The 21724-nt window shown below is 41.8% G+C and overlaps 1 protein-coding gene across 2 annotated transcripts; it reads left to right on the top strand.

Annotated features, from left to right (window-relative positions):
- Positions 1-16097: 16097 nt before the first annotated feature.
- nfkbil1 (nuclear factor of kappa light polypeptide gene enhancer in B-cells inhibitor-like 1) lies at positions 16098-20902 on the top strand. 2 transcript variants are annotated; one of them, XM_053644591.1, is made up of 4 exons: positions 16098-16638; positions 17677-17789; positions 18143-18260; positions 18876-20902. In XM_053644591.1, the coding sequence occupies exons 1-4, from the start codon at positions 16365-16367 to the stop codon at positions 19445-19447; spliced, it is 1077 nt and encodes a 358-aa protein (XP_053500566.1). In that variant the 5' UTR covers positions 16098-16364; the 3' UTR covers positions 19448-20902. The 2 variants fall into 2 exon arrangements, with proteins under 2 accessions (XP_053500566.1, XP_053500567.1); XM_053644592.1 differs by lacking the exon at positions 16098-16638 and adding an exon at positions 17142-17321.
- The last annotated feature ends 822 nt before the right edge of the window (positions 20903-21724 follow it).

Raw genomic sequence — 21724 nt, 5'->3', positions numbered from 1 at the left:
TTAGTGTGTGTGTGTGTCGTGTGTGTGTGATGTTTGATGTTGTAAAAACACTGCTGGAATGTCTTTAGCATCGGGTAATGCACGTAGTTTTCCGGTTTCACCCCCCCCTGACGGTTAGTTCAGCCATTGTCCGAAATCAAAACAAGCGTCTTTACAGGAAATGCACGCTACACACCGATTTCCCTTCGGCTCCTCGAGCGCCTGAATCCGTTTGTGAATGTGTGCAAAAAATGCTGTGGGTTTGTGTAGACTTGCAAACTCCTGGCATTGATTTTAATAAATTGAGGGGGGAAACATACAGACTACAGAATATTGTCTCACAAAAGTTTTTTTTTTAAATCTATTTTTACACGTTCACTCAAAATGATGTCACTCTTTGATCATCTTTTGCTGCTGTTTCATTACAGTTTAATTCAAATGAGCGTCACGGACATAATAATAATCCGAAGCGATTAAAGACGAACTATATTAAACTTAAATGTTTGTATTTAAAAACCGAAATGACTTCGGTGCATTTAGAGCGTAAACGAGTTTATATACGCCTAGAGTTAATGACTTATAAACAACGCTAGTGTCACAGTTTGTTACCTGAGTAACATTTTAAACGCGTGAAAGTCGCTGTATATTAATCAAATGAAGTGTGGTGTTATCATTATAAACGGGAAGTATTCATTGCACCTCGATCGTATCGTTTCGTTTTCGAGAACGGGTTGTGCGATCTACAATCGCAACGGCGGTATTTCACAGACTCTCGCCATATGGGTCGGTCTGTACATGTACAATTACTGACTGTAGACTGTTTGATGTTCTGCACAATGTATTGTCCCCCCTTTCCCCTGTATATCAGTATAAAGGGAGCAGCACAGGAGTGGATATTATTTAATCAGTGAGGATGTGTGAAACATGGTGGTGGTGGTATGTATATTTGTGTGTGTGGATTTGATACTGTGTGCTGGGTTAAGAAACTACCCATCGACCATAAACATGGTGCTGTGGTCAGAAACTAACATTGATATAAAGCCCTAGAGGTTGATTAATACACCTACTGTGCAGGGAAAAAGATGCGTTTGAGTTTCTATCTGAACACCTACATTTGATGTGGTGAAGAAAGGTTCTGTGAGGAAACTCCTTCCGTATTTAACAATTATTTAGAACCGGTGTCAGTGCTTTGCAGCGGTCAGGAAATATTCGGAGTCGTCGAAAAATCGTATTAACGTGGAGAAAGGGAAAAAGAAAGAGAGGATGGCGAGAGAGCGATAGTTTATACAGTAGCTGCTATATGAAGCACACGATACATTACAGTAAGGACCGACTTGTTTCCCAGACGTCCCACGATATTAACTGTAACGATATGTACGACGTGTCATTCTTTCATTAATAGAAATGGTAAGGAAAGGCAAATTGCTGCGGTGTAATTAAGGGATCGTCCACGGCTAGGATAAAAATAACAGCTAGTTTTCGTTAGTTATTTGATATACGGGACGTTAGATCTAGGATTCTGCCAGCTCTAAATCATACACAGAGATAATGTAGATTAATGTAGATAGATAGAGAGAGAGAGAGAGAGAGAGAGAGAGATTAACTACTGTATACAACTGTAAATGTATGTTACTATGGTTACAGTTGTTGATAGGCAGAGCATTAATTGACAACGGTGATTAAACTCCCTTACACTACCTGTACATTAAACGGTTTGAACGCACACCTTCCAGCCAATCAGAATCGAGTATTCAGACAGACGATTGTATAAGAGGAATAAAACACTTCATGTTGCGCTGTTATAGGAAAATAATCGACAGTCCCTCGGCTTTGGGTCGGGCTGCTTCACGTCGCCCGTTTCTTAATTATTTTCCTTTAACAGCACTCCCTCAAATGATTTATTCCATACATAATGAACGATATTATCCCGTATTCAAAACAAATTAGCATAATACACAGAAGTATATATAATATACCGATTACGGTATACGATTCCTTAAAGCAATAAGAGGGGGTTTTAGAGGACTTATGATAACGTGGTTCCTTGTGGCACCGCTCTGAAGAAACATTTCTGGGTTCTTTAAAGCACCAGTAAATACTCGGTTCTCTAAAGAACTTGAGAGTAAAAGGTTCTTTGAACGTTCTGGTTCATTTCAAGCACGTTCTCTTTTCAGACAATTCGAATAATGAACAATATTCATCGAAACAACAAGACGCATTGAGACCACACAAAAGTGTGTGTGTGTGTGTGTGTGTTCAGACACATATGCCTCCTGAAAGGCTGTGTGTGTGGCCCGGGAGTCACCTTAGTGTTGTTTTAGGCTTGTTTATTTGTTTACCCGTCAGTGCAGGACTGAAAAACGTCCACAGGAAGCACGTGCTGCGTGTTGTAAAGCCTCATTTACAGAATCTGTGTGTATTCAGGGCGCCGGGTGACATAAAGAACCGACCCTGAAGCACGCACGTCAGGACCAGAAATTGAAATTATGGCTCTGGATGGCAAACAACCTTCTCCTGACCTTCTGCCAAGGTCCTGCTCAGATTCTGTAGCGCACATGTGGGCTGTGGTGTTTCCCCCCCTGTTCGGCCTTCGCTCAGCAGCAGCTGGAGAGATTTAAACCTCAGCCGCATAGGTGTCGGATTGTGGCCTTCAAAAGTCTCTGGTTACATCACGCCCCCGATATCTCCATGGATATTTCCAGAGATGTCGTAAAACAATTTGGGACGGCAATCCGATCCCGGCGTTTACACGGATTTCACGGATCTCATGGTCACTTACACAGGCGCTTCAAAGACGGACGTATCAACGAGCGGAAGAGCGAAACTCAAGAACGTTACGTCAGAGTCATTGCGTTTACAGTCCGTTAGTCTGAAAGCCTTTTCTACATCACAGGGTACCAAGACATTCAGCAAATTAAGCGCATTTTTCTGGTGCACTCTTAAAAATTAAGGTTCTTCAACGGTTCTTTACAGCACCATAGGTTCTTCTTGTCAAGAATCGTTTTGCATTGTATGTAGGGTTCTTGAGTTGAGCTGTATGGTTCTTTGGAGATTAAAGAAGCGCTTCTTTTGCATCATAGGTTCTCCAGAGTAGTGTATTGGTTCTTCAAGATATCATCCCTTAACGGGTTAACGTGAACCGTCTTTGTGGGATTGGAAAAGGTTCTCCTGGCATCACTCTTAAGAACTCTTTGGTTTCTTAAGGCAATAACTAAGCGGTTTTTAGAGAACTTATGATAACGTGGCTCCTTGTGGCACCGCTCTGGAAAAAACATTTCTGGGTTCTTTAAAGCACCAGTAAATACTTGGTTCTCTAAAGAACCTTAGCAGTTCTACAAAAAGCACTTTACACTGGTTGTCATTCCCCCATTCATACAGACACACACACTCACACCAATGGTAGCAGAGCTGCCATGCAAGGCGAGCTTGCCATCTGGAGCAACTTGGGGTTCAGTGTCTTTCCCAAGGACGCTTCGGTATGTGGAGTCACGTGGGCTGGGAATTGAACCGCCAACCCTACGATTAGTGGACAACCCGCTCTACCACCTGATCCACAGCCGCCCCATAAGAAGCTAAGAGCGTAAGAGAATAATTTAATCAGGGTGCCGAATTTTCAATGATAATTTGGTTGAAGCTGAAGTAGGCTGGTTAAAAAACGGTCAATCACATAAGGGCAATGATAATTCAATCACTTCTGCCATGTCGGACTTAAAATGATCCGGTTGCACTGTAATTGAATTCAATTTCATTTGTATAATGCTTTCAACAACAGACACTGTAACAAAGCAGCGCTACAGAAATCCAGACGTCCTCCCGGCGTGAGAAGTCAGAACTTGGAATTACATCATTTTCGTGCTCCGCGTGTTTCCATTCAATTTAATTCAGTTTTATCTGTGGATCGCGTTTTACAACTGGCATTGTCACAAAGCAGCTTTACAGAAATGTATACATTTCCAATGTAAATTTGAAACTGATAAATTCCTCCCTAATGAGCCATCCATAGGCGACGCCGATGATGGGCGAGGAAAAACTCCCTGAGACGATATGAGGAAGAAACCTTGAGAGGAACCAGACTCAACGCTAACATGGTTAACAATGTATACTAGCTGGACTCAATCATTTGTTTATAAGCATTTCTTTAGTCCTCAAACTTAAATCCTGCATCGCAGTTTTTTTTTCTTCGTGAGCAAACACGCACTGTAGCTCGGGGAAAACCCTAAAAAACATGATTCTATGGGTCCAGGGACCTCAATCAAAACCGTGTCGCTCTGACGAATGCTTCATGCCGTCCGTGTTTCTTCAGCTGATATGCAGAGCTGTTAGGCCCAGCGTGGCTGAACTGGAGCTCACACACTCCTCTACACACGCGCTAAGTCCTGGTGTGAGAGCGAGGACATCAGCGATGTGTATTGGCGCTGCAGTGATTGAGCTACACACAGCTCTGGCTGTGTTTAACACCATCACAGATCCCTTTCATCTGCTTCCTCGGCAGCTTTCACCACCAAGCAATGAACGCCACGGCACGTCATAAACAAACTCCACGTCACGTCACGTCTAGTGTTAGTGCATCAGATTGGCAATTTCTCAGGTTTTCCAGTTTACCAAATGTTCTCCAGTTTTTCAGTTTCTCAAATCTTCCCGTTTTTGTCATTTTCCAACTTCTTCCTATTTCCAATTTCTCCAGTTTTTCAATTTCTACAATTTTCTAATTTCTCCAGTTTTTCCCATTTCTCTTACACCCCCCCCCCTTCTCCAATTTTCCATTTTCTCACATTTTCAGAGGTGCTTTATCAGTTCCGCAGCTACACAACATTCATCTGTGAATAGAAATCCTATAAAACAGCCTTATTGCCATTAAATAAGACAACACAATTCAGGGCTCTGAGCAAGACACTCGAGTTCTTCCACCTTCTCAATCCAGGTCTTCATGGAGCTGGCACTGTCATGCTAGAGCACGTTTGGGTCCTGTTAGTTCCAGTGAAGGGGAAACTGTAACGCTACAAGCATAGAAAGACATTGTGGCAAGAACCACATATGGGTGTGACGGTCCAGTGTCCACATACTTTTGCACATATAGTGCAGACATGTGGACAAAGTTCAGATTACATAAATGCACTATATGCTGTTAGAAATAATGGTTCCAGCTAAGGGTAGATTAAGTCTCTGGTGATATCCAGCAGCTCTTCTTACCCAGCGATGCAGAAATAACGAGAATGGTCAGACAAACTGTGTATAATAACCTGATTATTGGGCTGAAATCCGGGCGTTTGTCCTTCAGAGATAAGATCCGGCTGTTTATACGGACACTTGAATAATCTGGTAATCTTATAACCAGTGATAATTCCAGCAGCCTTTCAGCGACAGGAGTAAACAAGATCTGGTGTTCATGGAAGATTTGTGGATATTTGTGGTCAGTTGACATTTCTTGGTCACTTACAGATGAAGCAGAATCCATGAGATTGAGCACGATTTTCACTTTTCCCTAAAGCAGCGAAGACGGGACTTTTAGAGCTGTTACGAGAATGCACAGGGATACAGGTGTTAAAAAATGACAGCAGCTGAAGGAATCTGAATGAATGAGTGAACTCGAATCTCACACACCTACGTGCATTACATACTCTTTGCTGAAATGTATTTCCTGTTTTGATCAGACCGCTATGGAGCGTTACAATTCAATTCAGTTTTATTCGTACAGCGCTTTTTACAATGGATATTGTCTCAAAGCTGCTTTACAGAAACATATAAGCACAGGATAGAGATTTTAAGCGTGTGAATTTATCCCTATTGAGCGAGACGGTGGCGACGGCGGTGAGGAAAAACTCTCTAAGATGATATGAGGAAGAATCCTTGAGAGGAACCAGACTCAGAAGGGAACCCGTCCTCATCTGGGTCACACCGGACAGTGTGAAAGTAAAAGAAAGTTCATTATGGTTTTTATATGAAGTCTGTTTTGTTGAACTAGTCCACTGTTCACTAAAGGAGACCTGAGAGTAAAACTGCATGTGGTAATGGCAGTCCCAAGGCCATCGCAGCAACCGTAGTCCCAGCAACCACAGCGAGAACGTCCATGTGGAACTGAGGTCCAAATCCATTTCCATGGTACTTCAAGCGGTACCACCTTCAACAATCTCCAGGCTGTAGCCTCCAGTTCCAGCACGACGCCTGCTCTGCTCTGCTCTGCTCTGCTCTGTCCATGTAATTAACTGGACTCTTCATTAAGCTAATAGCAGAATGCTGCTGATAAATGAACACCACAATAGACTTCAAAGCAGACGAGGCTGTGAGTCAACACGACACTCCGGCTAATAATCACCACACACACGTGCCACTTCCTGACACGTTCAGGTTCAAGTGTGATGTAATTCATTTAATGGGGGCAACTTTAATTCAATTCCGTTATAATGATAATAATAATAATAATAATAATAATAATTGATACAAGCAACACATTAATCTTTTACTTTGTAAAGACATTCAAGAATAAAATAATGTCCACTTGCTTCTAAACACTTTTCAACCATTTCTATGATAACTGAAACCAATACGTACACCGTGACAAGATGTTTGTGAAGATGATCGTTGTTTACGAAGTCCTCCAGTTTAACTTTCTCTTACACACACAAACACACACTTCAGCAACAGATAATAAGCTCTCAAACCAATTCCTTTTTTAACACACAACACATTTTGTGTTTTTTTTTTTTTTTTGTACCCCATCGTAAATGAGTAAAAATGTCCAGAAATTTTCATTTAAACTAAGGCCTTATAATCATATATTTATTCCAGTGTATTAAAATGATTTTCACTCGATATTCCTTAGAATGAACGACGGTAAACCTAATGCGGGATTATTTACCCCCACCTATTTCCAGACATTTTTTTTACTAATATAAAGCTTGAAATTGTTTTGTGCTACTGGAAGATAATTAAACTTCTTTCTAGAAATACACTCTTGAAATAATCAAAATGATCTGGCAATAAAACATTGTATAAATCTATTTTAAGCTCGAAATACGCCTAAAAAATCCCGTCCTTGATTTAACGTAATCGTTTAATGAGAAATATTAGATAAATCTGCCTATATAAGACGATGGTACTTGCTGAGATAGTTTTAAATTGCAATGTTCTGTCTCATTCTAATATATATTTAACCCAAAATGTGTTTAAACCCAGATAACACAAGAAGGTGTGTTGTTAATTAGCACATCGTGTCTGAGAGTGTACGATCAGCTAGAGTTGTTGCGCTCGAATGAGTAAATAAATAGCTTAAATATCGTAAGAGACGTCACCACACCTATGTAAATCGTCCATAAACATGTGAAGGAGGACGAGGTGCTCTGTATGTGTTGAACGGATTTGAATAAGGCTTTATCAGCAGCTCTAAAGCTCTGAAGGTGTGTTTTGATGGCCGAGGTGTGGCTGCTGCCCGCTTTCATCTGTCTGTATATGGAGAGGTGTGTGTCGCTCCTGAATGAGCTGTGAAACACACCCTGACGTCTGAGCTGCAGGGGAACGTGTAAGAGTAGACTTTACATTAAAAGGTGTTTATAGTTATAAAAAAAAAAACAAGAAAGAGAACGAGGGGAAAAAAAGCTTTTAGAATAATTCTCACTTTCGAGTCGGAATGCAAACGAAACCTTTCCTGGTTAACAGGGAACCTTAGAAGAACTAGGTTCTAAGAAGGTTACTCTGTAACACGCTGTGAGATGTATCCTCACAGCTCCAGGGTCGTGGGTTTAATCCTGAGCCTGCTCTGTTTGTTCCTGAATTTCATACGTTCTCCGAAAGGTTTCCTCTGGGTTCTCCAGTTTCCTTCCATTGTCCAAAAACGTACCGCTGAGTGGATTGGCTAGACTCGGCGTGAATGAGTGTGTGAACGATGTCCTGTGATGGACTGGTGTCCTATTCAGGGGTGTATTCCCGCCTCATACACTGTGCTTTCAGGATCCACCATGACCCTGACCAAGATCCAATACCCAAGATTGGTATCGGGAGATACTAACAAAAACTGGTGGGGTTAAAAAAGAAAAAAAAGAAAGAATGAAATTTAGTCCTTTCCGGTAACAAATGGAAAAGATTGGAATTGGAAATGTTGCAGCAACGTTGTATGAACGTTTATGAACGTTATGTGTAAATGTACAGTGCATTCAGAACACCAAGAAAACATTCAGAAAAAGTCAAACTGATCGCTGAGTTCCTTCCCTACAGTCAGGAGGAAATATAAATACAGTGGATATTTAAAAAAAAAAAAAAAAAAGTCTACACACCCCTGTTAACATTGCAGGTTATTGTGAAGCAAAAAAAAAAAATCAATTAAAGTTCAATCACGTCGGATTTTTTCCCCCCACCGTTAAATGTCATAGAGCGACCGACAAAATTCCAGTGAAAAACAAATAGGAACATTTTAGGGGGAAAAAAAGAAAGAAAAAACTTCTAACGATAATTTGGTTGCATAAGTGTGCACACCCTTTTATAATGGGGCTCAGATTTAACCAATCACATTCAAACTCATGTTGTAATTAAAGTAACGTAAAGTAATTATCATACACTTGTCATCGACGGAGCGATCGTGATTAACCCCAAATAAAGATCAGCCGTTTCTGTAGGATTTTCTTGGTTTCATCTGACCACCGAAGCCACGGTCCTTACAAAGCATGTACGGGATCTCACTGCCCAGAGGTACAGATCAGGAAAGGTGCACAAAACAATTTCCAAAACGTGAGCTGTACCATGGAACACCGTGAAGCCCATCATCAACAAGTGGAGAAAACAGTGGGACACCACAATGACATCACTATGGGCCGGACACCACTCCAAAATTAGGCAAAAGGACAAGACGAAAACTTATTAACCAATGAAATGATAATACTCATGATGAAGCATGGGGGTGGTAGCATCATGCTCCAGAGCTGCTTCTCTTCAGCTGGGTAAAGGGAATCATCCATGGCTTAAAATACCAATCTATTTTGACACAAAATCTGCAGGTCTCTGTTTAAAAAAACTTTTTACCCAGGGTGTGTAGACTTTTTATATTCACTGTGTGTGTGTATATATATATATATATATATATATATATATATATATATATATATATATATATATATATATATATAGTGCTTCATGCTGATTGATTATTGTATTTGTTTGTTAGTTTGTTTGATTGTTTATTCATTCATATCATTTATCCTGGTTAGGGGGGTGATGGATCCAGAAACTAGCCCAGGAATACTTGGTGTAACACAGGAATATGCCTGAACACAGTCTATTTATAGACTTATGATGTATCTTGGTTTGTTTATTGAATATTTTTCTATAACAGCACACTCAAAGTTATTTATTCCTTACTTTTAACAGGCGTACGTATGGGTTACGAAGGCCCAGTGTGGTTACCCTTCAAATAAAGTGTTTGTGAATAATGTTACATGCACTTAAAAAAAAAAAAAGAAGAAATGTCCACGTCCAAACCCTTCAGACTGGATCAGTATGAGAATTTCATTATGGTTACATTGAGATCTAAAACCTGCAACGACCAGTGAACGTTTAGAAGATGGGTTTGCACGCTATATTACTGGACTTCTTGTCCTGCTGGTTCCTCTGGGAGACGGAGGAAAAGCCCTGACACAATCGCTCGTTTACTAGACCAGCCGAGGAGAAAAGCAGGCTGGGTCAGGAATAGCTCCTGAGGAAACGAGCGCACTGGATATTAACAATGCGACAGCGAGGGGAGGGAAGCGCGTGCGGACCCTCCAGAAGATCTTCGAGGACCTCTCAGTTTCCTGTTGGGAACCTCAGCCTCCACCTCTGCACTTCCTCCATCTTTCCTCCCCTGCTGAGGGTGAGGCTGAGGGAGAGAAGGTTCCTGTTTAAGGAAATCCTTCTTTTCAGCATCATCACTGTTCATCTCGTCGGCGCAGAACCTCTACAGCCTGCTTCACCCCCTGAAGAGCTGTCCGAGTGTGGGGCAGCCGTGATAACGTCCATACAAACACACATCCTCATCACCTAACAGTCACACGCAGGGCAAGAGGGAAGAGCGGAAATGCTGATTTACAACAGCGCAAGTGACAAATATACCGTAGCATCGAGCTAACAAACAAAGAGACCGATAACAAAATGATGTGATTCAAAAAACGTTATTATACAGAATTTTATTCTCCGCAGAAGTTTTTTTCTGCGTTTTCTCAAAATTACACAATTCTTCTGAGCTTATTTTGTGATGATAAAAGTAACAGCGGTCTCCTTTTGTGGAATTAAACACCCGCAAACTCGGCTAACTAGCTAGCTAAAACGAGCGCCGCAGCTGCTCCTTAAGCCTCACGCATCGTCGACATCACTCTCTAGCAGGTTGTTGCTACTTTTCAGTCCACTCAGGTTTCCAGAGAGTGCGTGTTTTATTTCGTCAGTGGAGCGATGACGGATCTTGTAACAGTTATTAGCATGCGCAGGCTAATACGTAAACGCGATCACACAGGAAGCGACAGGGCTTAATGCTTAACCAGTAGTGCTGAGTTTTTAGCTATAAATAAGACAATATAAACTGGGTTATACGTTGTTTCAAACTGATTAACACTTTTGACTGGTGCCATAAACTCTGAACAGACGAGACGTCTGTTTTAAACTTCCGTTCAAGTCATGTCAGGGTACATGAAATAAACATCTTTGAAAACTCTTCCCTTTTTATGTAAATGATTGAAATGAATGGGGGTTCGATTCCCGCGGCTCTGTGTGTGCGGAGTTTGCATGTTCTCCCCGTGCTCCGGGGGTTTCCTCCGGGTACTCCGGTTTCCTCCCCCAGTCCAAACACATGCATGGTACGTTGATTGGCGTGTCCAAAGTGTCCGTAGTGTATGAATGGGTGTGTGAGTGTGTATGTGAGTGTGCCCTGCGATGGATTGGCACCCTGTCCAGGGTGTACCCCGCCTTGTGCCCCATGCTCCCTGGGATAGGCTCCAGGTTCCCCGTGACCCTGAAGAAGGATAAGCGGTGTAGAAGATGGATGGATGGATGGATTGAAATGCATGCATGTGATTGACAGCAACAGGGAATCTGCTACAAAAGCCACCATGGTTTATGTTTATAAGAAAGAAAGAATCATTGATCGTTTGTGTTACAGTATTTCTTAAGTACTTGCTTCAATCTGCTGAAGTACTGAAGTACTGGATCCACCAGATGATGAGCTGAAAGACCCTTTAGAAGGATAGATGAAACCTTTTTTTTCCCCTCCTAACAGTCTAGAATGTTCAGTGTCTTGGAGGACCGGAGCCAAGTGATAAGATGGTTTATAAGAGTATTCGTGTTTATAATTAAAGATGAATAGCAGTAGATGGAGAGCTTCTCTCAGCTTGTCAATCCTTCAGAATTGTAACGGTGAACTTCAACAAGATGTTCAAAAAGACCTGCAGGGCTAATTGGTGAAAAACTGCACCTGGGGAAACCGTTAACGACTGAAGCTGAAAGAGAGAGCGGACTCCGGGTCGTCCTTTCAGGAAAAACAGCATTATTAAAAGGAGCACGTTTGTGGAGGTGGGTGGAAAAGCGTAGAACCTTCCGGATCTGAGGGTGCGAGAGCAGGAGTTCTCATCTTCCGAATGCCACAAAGCCTCCCTTCATAACCTCCTCTATCCTCTCTATTGTAAGTGCTCGGCTCATCTCTCTCTCACCGGTGCTAAATGAGAGCCCTGTGAGCGACGGAGCACACAACCGGCTCAGCTGCGCATATTCAGGCCATTCACACACACACATACACACACACACACACACACACACATAGCTCTCCTCTCATCACACCGAGAGACAGAGATCGGTGCTATAATTTTAATGATCTCATGCTTCACGTGCAATAAAGACACCAGTGTCAGAGTAAGTGTACTTCAGCTGTTTAGATTTCGTTCCAGTGACCAGAAGGTTGTGAGTTCAAATCTCACTTCTGCCTTTCCAGCGGCTTTTCCATCATCATGCTACAGTACACACATGGTTTTCGAGCCATCATAGTAAACAGTTTCGAAACCACAGTTATGCCTTGGTAACCGTGGTTTCAAAACCATGCTTATTATGGTATGTCTGCCATACTAGATGGAACTCTACCCATGTGTACTTGTAGTAGAAGTATACTAAATAGTAGGGACTTTTTTTACAGTCACACAAAATGTATTCGGTTCGTCAGGACATAATAAGTAAGGGACGATGAGAGCCATCGGTTCGAGCAGAATGCATGTCTAAACCATAACGCACTCACCTCAAAAGACATCAGTCGTGCCCAAATGATGTACTATAGACTATAATACACTTATGCCACGCACTACAGTGCCCTCCACTGGCGGCTGTGGATCAGGTGGTAGAGCGGGTTGTCCACTAATCGTAGGGTTCGATGGCGGTTCGATTCCCGGCCCACGTGACTCCACATACCAAAGTGTCCTTGGGTAAGACACTGAACCCCAAGAGCTTCCAATGGCAAGCTAGCGCCTTGCATGGCAGCTCTGTTACCAATGGTGTGTGAGTGTGTGTGTGTGTGTGTGAATGGGTGAATGAGAACCAACGTAAAGCGCTTTGTAGAACCACTAAGGTTAAAAAAGCGCTATATAAGTGCAGACCATTTACCACTAATATTGGCACCCTTGGTAAATATGAGCAAAAAAGGCTGTGAAAAATTGTCTTTGTTGTTTAACCCTTCCGATCTTTTGTTCAAAAATTCACAAAAATACTCTCATGGATATCAAACAACTGCAAAAACAACACAGGTTTATCCAAAAAAAAAATCAAATAAATATATACAGTAGGGTATATATATATATATATATATATATATATATATATATATATATATATATATATATACCCAGAACAAGCATGGTCGGAAGGCAGAGGAAGAACAATACTTTTTTTTTACATTTACATTATTTGTCAGACACCCTTATCTAGAGCGACTGGGACTTGAACTCACGACCTTCTGATCAAAAGTCCAACATCTTTAGATCAGATGTGAATCAAACGTCTGTGATTTGAAGTGTGTCATGAACCCGTATCAACAAAGCAGAAACGGACGCAAAATCAAACCAACTCCACGATATTCTGAGGAGCTTGCAATTGTCCAAAATTTACCTGCAGGTTTTTGCGGAGACGCGTCATGTGACGTCGTCACGACGTGCGTTCAGCCAAAGCCCTCTTCGAACACGAGTACAGCTAAAAGGTCTCATTTAGCAACGAGCATCACTGCGAAAGAGCGTTTGCGATTTCGCCGATTCGAGTGGTTCTCCTCAAAAAAAAGAAAATCTCCGCAAATTGCATCGCAAATTTATTAATTTTTTTTTAAAAAGCCGCAGCAATATCGAGCGCGACAATAAAAAAAACTCTGTGAAATCCTGTATAGTCTGACAAAGGGTGGAAACACATCAAATTTGTTCCACCAGCTCAAGCACAAACACAGACCACTGTATACTGGCCAGGAAGATAGTGTAGAATGCTACTATTATCACATCGCCATACCGCAAAAAACACCATGAAATATTGCGATATCGTTTTAAGTCTATATCGCCCATCCCTGACGTCATATAATCACCAACATGAGATGTTGAGGTGTGTACAAGCAGCACCTTGTATCTAAGGCTTAGCCTTAGATCTTATAGAGTTAAAGAAATAACTACAGTGGCCTCCCAATCACCTCTCACACACAGCTCCACCTTGATGATTTGGGAATCTGAACGCCACACCTCTTAAACTTTATCAATGTGATTCTTAGAAATGCTTCAAATGGATGGCGTTCCACAACAGCTCCGAGACAACAGCTGAACTCTGAGCAGCTTTTTCTTTCTCTTTGTGCTGCGTCTCTACTTTTGTATGTTGTGTTGATACAGCTACTTCTCATGCCTGCAATAACGACCAGCACACACACACACACACACACCTACCTCCATCCCACACACACAGTCGCCGAAACAAACACTCTCTCTCTCTCTCTCACACACACACACACACACACTGCCTCTCCTACTGAACAGGTGCTTCACTCAGGAAACCTCCCGTGTGGCCCTCTGTAATGGCATTAGCGCTGCAGCAAAATGTACGAAGCGTGTGTGAACTGCTGGGAGAGTGTGTGTGTGTGTGTGTGTGTGGTAGTCGGGAACATTTGTAGGTCTCCTAGAGCAGGGGTTCTCAAACTTTTTTCAGTCTCCTTCCTGAGTAAAGCAATTTCCCAGGACTGCGTTATGATCGCAAAACGGATTTCTTTTCAAGAACATCAAAGCCAATCATATTCATTTATTCGAGTCGTTAGAACTTTTTATTCCTGGGTATCGTATTAAGACCAAATTCAAGAGTAGATTTTATTTTATATTAGGTATGATTTTATGGAGATGCTAGTGATCCTGACTCTTTCTGCTCTCCGGACCTGCCTGATCCATACTGATCATCAACTGGAGGCTACAGCCTGGAGATTGTTGAGGCTGGTATGGCTTGAAGTACCAATTCCACATGGATGTTCTCGCTGTGGTTGCTGGGACTACGGTTGCTGCGATGGCCTTGGGACTGCATTCACCACATGCAGTTTTACTCTCAGGTCTCCTTTAGTGAACAGTGGGATTAGTTCAACAAAACAGACTTCAAATAAAAACCATAATGAACTTTCTTTTACTTTCACACTATCCGGTGTGACCCAGATGAGGACAGGTTCCCTTCTGAGTCTGGTTCCTCTCAACGTTTCTTCCTCATATCATCTTAGGGAGTTTATATAAAAAAATGTTTTTACTTATGGAGTTTAAAATGAACCCAGTCAATTGACGTCACATGCCACGCCTCAGCCCAAATATGTGGTCAGTTTTTATTAATCAAGCTCGTATGAAATCTTTGAGTTTGCATTAATTTCTGCAAAATCCTGGAGGAACTGGCAAAGGAGCCTGAAACCAACTTTAAACCCACTTATAACTTGATTGTTTATCTCACGTGTTCCTGTATGTTCCTCATACGGTATTTATTTGCACAGTGTCAAGATTATTCCAAAGACCAGGAGTTATAAATGACCTGAATAGGTTATAATCTAAAAACAAGGTTTGGGAAGTTGTGGTTCAGCTGTGAAGGTTCTGAGCTAGTGAGCAATGCCAGAACTACTGTTGGGCCCATTAGCAAGAACTGAAAAAATTGTTATATTGCCCCTTTCTATTTAAAGAAACTAATGGTTTTGGAGGGACACCTAAGAGGTAGGAAGAAGAAAGAGGAAAAGCTACATTTGAAGGTGGAAATGGAAGAAGCAAGTGCAGTGGTGAAGGTCTTGTTTAACGCCATTGCAAAGTTTGGGGGATACGACACTAAAATATTTGCCCTCCATTGATTTCACTACAGTCTTAGGCACCACCAGCTGAACCAGTATTTGGGAAGCTGAGAGTCTGATCAGGCGTCTAGGGGTAAAGGAACTCAACTGTATGAAGATTAAATGTTTTTGTAATAATTTTGCTCATGTGCGTAGCCTTGTCTTGTCACAGTTCGCAAATTTGATCAAGTTCAGGTTACTGTCTGTGTGGAATTTCACGTTTTCCCAGTGTCCATGTGGGCTTCCTCCGGGTTCTCCAGTTTCCTCCGACTTCCCAAAACCATTCCAGTAAGTGAACTGGCTATGCTAAATTGCCACCATGGTCCACCGTGACCCAGACCAGGATAAAGCTGTTAATGAAAGTTGAATGAATGAACCGAATGAATATCAGTTTTAATCGGCTGAAGATGATGATAACATCCTTACGTTGTTATTTTTGTTCCAACACCATAAAAACCACTCTAAATGTGCTTCTACAATTTCCTTTTCTTCTTTTCTTTCCTTTTTACTTTCCTGGAGTAAAATTTTACTGTTCATATTCACCATGCCTTAAACAGAATTAATGTTAGTTTTAAAATTGAGTGCATTGTGATGGACTGGGTTCTCATCCCAGCTTGTTCCCAGTGTTCTGAAGATAAACTCTGGATCCACTGAGACCCTGTGTAGGATTAAAAACTTCCTGAAGATGAATGAATGGATTCCATTTTGCCGTTTTAAAATTCATGTATTGTTGTCTGGAAGCAATCTCAGTGGAGCCTGACCTCTACTGACACAAAGAGAAAACTTCAACAGGAACCAATCACTCGGAACGAACGTGCGCGCTAGAAAGACGCTGGGAACTATTTTCCAGCCGTACGGGAGGGATTGTGTAACCTTTATATACGTCCGTGCTGAAATGCTGTGTATTGGTAAGGTTAGGGTTAGCCGAGTAGTTGATTTAGCTTAGCTTTTGTTTTATCGTACAAAACTAATGAACATTTTTAATGTATTGGAATATGAACAATATTAAGCATACACCGATTTAGCTATCTGAGTGAATTAGCCATCTAGCCAAATATAGCTCTAGACAATTCATAATAAAGACAAGATGGCGTCCCGGAAGCAGAAGAAGCTTTGGCGCTATGTGGAAGAAGGGAGTTTGCTGAAGCTGAAGTCGTATCTGCGGAAACACAGAGATGTGGAGGTGAATTTCACTCAGGGGAAGAGGAGAAGAAGTGTGCTGCATCTGGTGTGCTCTCACGGAGACGACGCCCTGCTCAGGCTGCTGTTAAAGCACGGAGCTAATCCGCTTCAGAAGGACCGGAACGGGGACACGCCGCTGCACCTGGCCGCCAGAAAAGCCCTGAAACACGGCAAAACAGGTGAACTGATACCAGGCAGTGCTGTTAACTCTGTTCAATGGAACATGCTTAAAATTTATCCATTAATTAAGTAAGTAATTAATGAAAAAAAACACCCGGTGACGTAACTGGATAATTTGCATATTCATTGAATTCGTCATGGTTATTTGCATAACAAACCAGTATAAAAATAATATTTTAGAAATTTCTATTTATAAAAATAAGGGGTTTTTTTCTGGTCAAGGCATCACAGGCTAATTATTTATATATTTACAGAATTGTCTAGTTTCTATTAAGAATGAATACAAACTAAATTCGGAATAACAAAAGTATTGAACTTTTCTAGAAACACACAGAAATATACAATGAGAATGGTCTTCAAATAAGCAGCATTATTTGTTAAGTTTCCTAAGCTTCCTTTTCACTAATCATGGTTTATGAATGCCAGAATTTTCCATTACTTTTCATTTGCTCTTTGCCATTCTAGCACAAACCTCTCGTGTGGGCGGGGCTTAACAACGATGCACTCTCATTGGCTAATGAGATTTGGATTGGCAACTCGAGTGTCCAGCTGAGGATGAGGACTGCAATGCTCTGTGCCACTCATCTCGGGAAAAAAAAAAAAGTACAAACACTAGAACTACACAGAGAACTGCATCCTGAATGCTCTCCAAAATTTGCGCCTCTGAAGTCGCTACTTCCAGGTCAGGGATCCAAATCTCACTAGCCAATGAGAGTAAATCACTGTTAAGCCCCGCCCACACGAGATTTGTGCCAGAATTTGCGAACGAAATTTGTTAATGTACACTGCATGTCAGGTGTCTCAGGTTGCTTGTTAGTTGTGGACTTTATTAGCAATTTATGTCGCTAACAAGAAATGGAAGTCAATCCGACCTAAAATATTATTCATAAATACATTCCCATATTTTCAAATGATTAAAAATAAACAATAGCAAGCGGAGACTGTATTTACGAATATAACATTAATTTAGAGAGAGCAGAATCTCTCTTTATGTGCCGTAGTTCATGGTGGGGTTTTATTTTGTCACGCTTTTACAGACTACGATGATCTGGTAGTTCCTTTGTGTAAACACTGTCCTGCTGCACTGAGCATAGAGAACAACGCTGGAGTCACTCCTCATGAGCTGCTTCACGGACTGAGCTTTAAACAGGTATGATGTGATCCAGTCACAATGCAGACATCAGGTTTACTCAACTCTGGTCTCGTATGTCCTGAAACCAGCATAGTGGGTTTTTTTTTTTTTTTTTCCCCTGCTCCAACACAAAAAGAACGTACTCTTCACTACTCTTCTACTGTACACTGTAATGATGATGTGATCACCTTTAGTCATCGACTCGTTCCACCGAGGTGCTGTAGTGGAAAAATACATGTCTGTCCATCTATCCGTCCGTCCTTCCGTGTGTACATACGTACGTTTTGTTCAATGTAATTAGGGTTAGCTAATTTCACTTAAAAAAATGAGCGAAGCAGTGCTTGTACATGTATCTGTGTGTTTCTGTACAGAATCGGAGCCCCAGAGCAGATGCTCCTCGGCGGTCTGATCCTGAGCAGGAGTGGAGGGAGAAGCTACTGGGGGAATGCCAAGACGAGTTCTTCGAAACATTTGGGCAGTATGATGACGGTAAGATTGTAAAATGAATATTTCATGCTACACAGTACATCGAGGCGAGGGCGAAGCTATCAGCAGTGTCACATGATCACAAGTTTGCGACTGGCTGCATTCATGGCGTGTGGATTTCTGGAGGATGTGTGAACCTCCCATTATGCTGACTCGGAAGCCTACGAGCTTTGTTTAATAGCGTGAGTTAGCTAGCATTAGTATATAACTGGTCATGTTAAACATGAAACTGAAGCGAGTGGTGAATTTTATCAGCTGTAGTTCATTATAGGATAAAATATCAACTAAAATTTCTATTTTAAAGCTTTATGTACATGGACACATGGCATGGTTATAGGGAGGTGTCTCACTTCCTGGTTTGTTAGAAAGCTCACAAAATTCCAACTCGGAGGTCAATATTAACTGTTTCCCCCCCGGTTAGAAAGTGGGATTTATGGTGGGGTTTTTTTTCCATCTGTATGACATGAATACGGCATTAGATGTAAATTCCACTCGCTCGTGCTGATCCACAGACATGCGTCTCTTCCCAAAATCAGGACACCCATTAGGTCATGGCAGTTTAGGAAATCAGTTAATCAACCGTTGCTGTGTTTTTCATGATCTTTTTGCGTTTTCCAGATTTCATGCGAGATTACGAAGATGAGGGAGACTTTGCTGATTGGGCTGAGCGAATCAGGAGGGAGTATACGTCCAAGCAGCAGGCCAGAACGAGGACAGACAGGACACAAAGACGAAAAAAGGAGGAGAAGAATGCGGAGGAGGAGGAGAAGAAGCGTAGAGAGCTGCATGCGCGGCTGGAGAAGGAGCACAGGGAATACCTGGAGCGTGCCTCTCGTAAAAAAGACGAGACCCAGAAGGGGAAGAAGAGGCGCTATGAGGAGCGCTGTGACGTCGTCTTCCTCAGCTCCTCCTCCTCCTCCTCCGCAGGCGCCCTGGGATACGATGACATTCCCTGGCCTGCGCCACGCGGCTCTGTCGACGAGATGATGGCCGTCATCCTGCACGGTGTGGACCGAGCGGACACGGACGCTTTCCGGAAGTTTCTGCGGCGCCAGCAGGCTCTCTGGCACCCAGATAAGTTCGCCCAGCGCTGCGGTAGCCGGCTACAGGACAGAGACAGGCAAAGGATTATGGGTACGGTCACGGCTCTCTCACAGGAGCTGAACAGACTGGCTCAGAGTCTCCGGTGACACTACAGTCAACTGCTGGAGCGTCCGAGTTTTTGGAGCTCTGTGATAATGGGATTGTTTTACAGGTTCAGTGTGGAATTTGAATCTGATTGGCTGCTGGCAGTCTGAGGAATATTTAATAAACTAAATATAAATAACTTTTCATTGCTTTAAAATGTGTGGCGTTTCTTTTCTTCTTTTTTTTTGTCCTCTTAAACTCTCACGTGGTAAATATGAAGAAATAATACTTTTGTATAGACAACTACAGAATTAATGGCACCCTTGCCAAAAATGGCCGTATGTTAAAGATTGCACGCAGTTGTAACCATCTAAAAATCATTAATGAAGAGGCTTATTAATGAAGGGATGGCAACATTAATCATGAAAAATGATAAGAACTTGTATTAATACTTGAACAAGGTTATACATGTAAATAATGTACATTATGTGCAGGAAGAGGAAGAGTACGGAGGAGTAGGGTAGGTATCGGAGGAGGATTATAGGAACATTAAATATTAATAATGTCTGACATGGACGTGCAGAAAGTTCCTCAGAAGCAGGGGCTCAAATGTAACAAAGGGCTACATCACCAAAGAGCTAATTTGACTACTTTATTACTTTTATTTAACTACATAATCTTATCACTGTACTGTAATCAGACTGCGTATGGTCACAATAAAGAATATGAGAATGACACAAATATTTATAACCTAATGGTATTTTATTTTTACTTTTCTAGAAATAATTACAGCAAAACGCCGACTTTTATCGGAGAGATGACTCCAAAGAAACTGTAAAAGAAAATTTAATCATTATGAGATAAAAATATATTAATCAAAACTACAGTATTACAATCCACAAATGTAGTGACACGTGTACTGTATTATAAACTCTTTATTTGAATATTTTAAAACCAAAAAAGGCTTGAAATATATCACTTCATGTTTAATGAATATATAATGTATGGAAGTTTCTCTTTTTGAATTAAATTATGGAAAAAAAGATTACACGATCACACCTCCAGGGTCGGGGGTTCGATTCCCACCGTGGCCCTGTGTGCGCGGAGTTTGCATGTTCTCCCCGTGCTGCGAGGGTTTCCTCCGGGTACTCCGGTTTCCTCCCCCAGTCCAAAGACATGCATGGTAGGTTGATGGGCGTGTCCAAAGTCTCCGTAGTGTATGAATGGGTGTGTGAGTGTGTATGTGAGTGTGCCCTGCGATGGATTGGCACCCTGTCCAGGGTGTACCCCGCCTTGTGCCCGATGCTCCCTGGGATAGGCTCCAGGTTTCCCCGTGACCCTGAAAAGGATTAAGCGGTATAGAACATGGATGGATGGAAGATTACACGATATTCAAATTTTTTGAGATGCACCTGTATATAGTATAACTATATTCAGAATGTTGAAAAGTGAGTTCATTATTATTCCGTTCTGCGACTCTGCAGCTCAAGCTGAATGGAGCAGACGCTTTCAGTTAACGTCCGCTGAACATTCTCCAACCGAACTCGATGGTTTTTTATTAACATATATATAAAAAAGCAAAAACGACAGTAGAGGCGTGCCGCGTGGGACGAGGGAAATCGCTGTATGGCCGAACAGAACGCCGTGTAACACCGACTATCACTCTTTGTAAACATACGATGTCTTTTTTGCAACTATCTCATATTATCTCGCCTTTTTTCCCCCCATGTTGATCAGGAAGCTGTCCCTTTCGCCGCCTCCTTCTTCAGGTTTGCTTTCATTTCTTTAAGGCATCATGCCTTTACTGACTATATAACATACATATAAGATAACAAAGTTACTTGCCTGTCTGGAAAGGTAACAGATTTGAGTAGCTCGTACTTATCAGCACATTACCTCTCCATCCATTTGAAAACTTCAGGAGATAAGCATATAAAATGCTGCTAATACGAAAAGCTTAGCAGAAGAGCTAGTGGTTTCAGCATAGATGAATCTCACAGCATAGATCCATTTGCTGCTGTTCTCGTGTTAATTTGAATTCAAATGCTCTTTTTACGTAATATAATTATTTACTAATTCATGTTGAGGGGGGCACTTTTAAATAATTTACAAAAAGCCCCCAGAACACCACCCCATCCCCCCCCCCCCCACACACACACACACTTCCGCAAGTCCCTGATGTCTGAGGTGAAATGAATTGAACAGAAAAACTCTGTTAAGAAGATCTAACCTGAAGAGAAAAATGCTCTTTCTGCTGGTTTCTGGGGGGGGAAAGGATCAATAGAACTCAACTCAGATAAAACGAGAAGACAAGACCAGCACGATGAAGTCAGCCTTCT

Source organism: Ictalurus furcatus, chromosome 16, assembly GCF_023375685.1.
Source record: "Ictalurus furcatus strain D&B chromosome 16, Billie_1.0, whole genome shotgun sequence".
NCBI lineage: Eukaryota > Metazoa > Chordata > Actinopteri > Siluriformes > Ictaluridae > Ictalurus > Ictalurus furcatus.
The sequence above is the reverse complement of the archived record's forward strand: the minus strand, read 5'-3'. Positions and strand labels throughout refer to the sequence as shown.

What these genes read in the sequence shown, in the direction of transcription:
- nfkbil1 (XM_053644591.1), top strand. Translation starts at nt 16,365, where the DNA reads ATGGCGTCCCGGAAGCAGAAGAAGCTTTGGCGCTATGTGGAAGAAGGG. An exon ending in CCTGAAACACGGCAAAACAG is followed by an intron (nt 16,639 to 17,676) that starts GTGAACTGATAC and finishes ACGCTTTTACAG; the next exon opens with ACTACGATGATCTGGTAGTT. An exon ending in ACGGACTGAGCTTTAAACAG is followed by an intron (nt 17,790 to 18,142) that starts GTATGATGTGAT and finishes GTTTCTGTACAG; the next exon opens with AATCGGAGCCCCAGAGCAGA.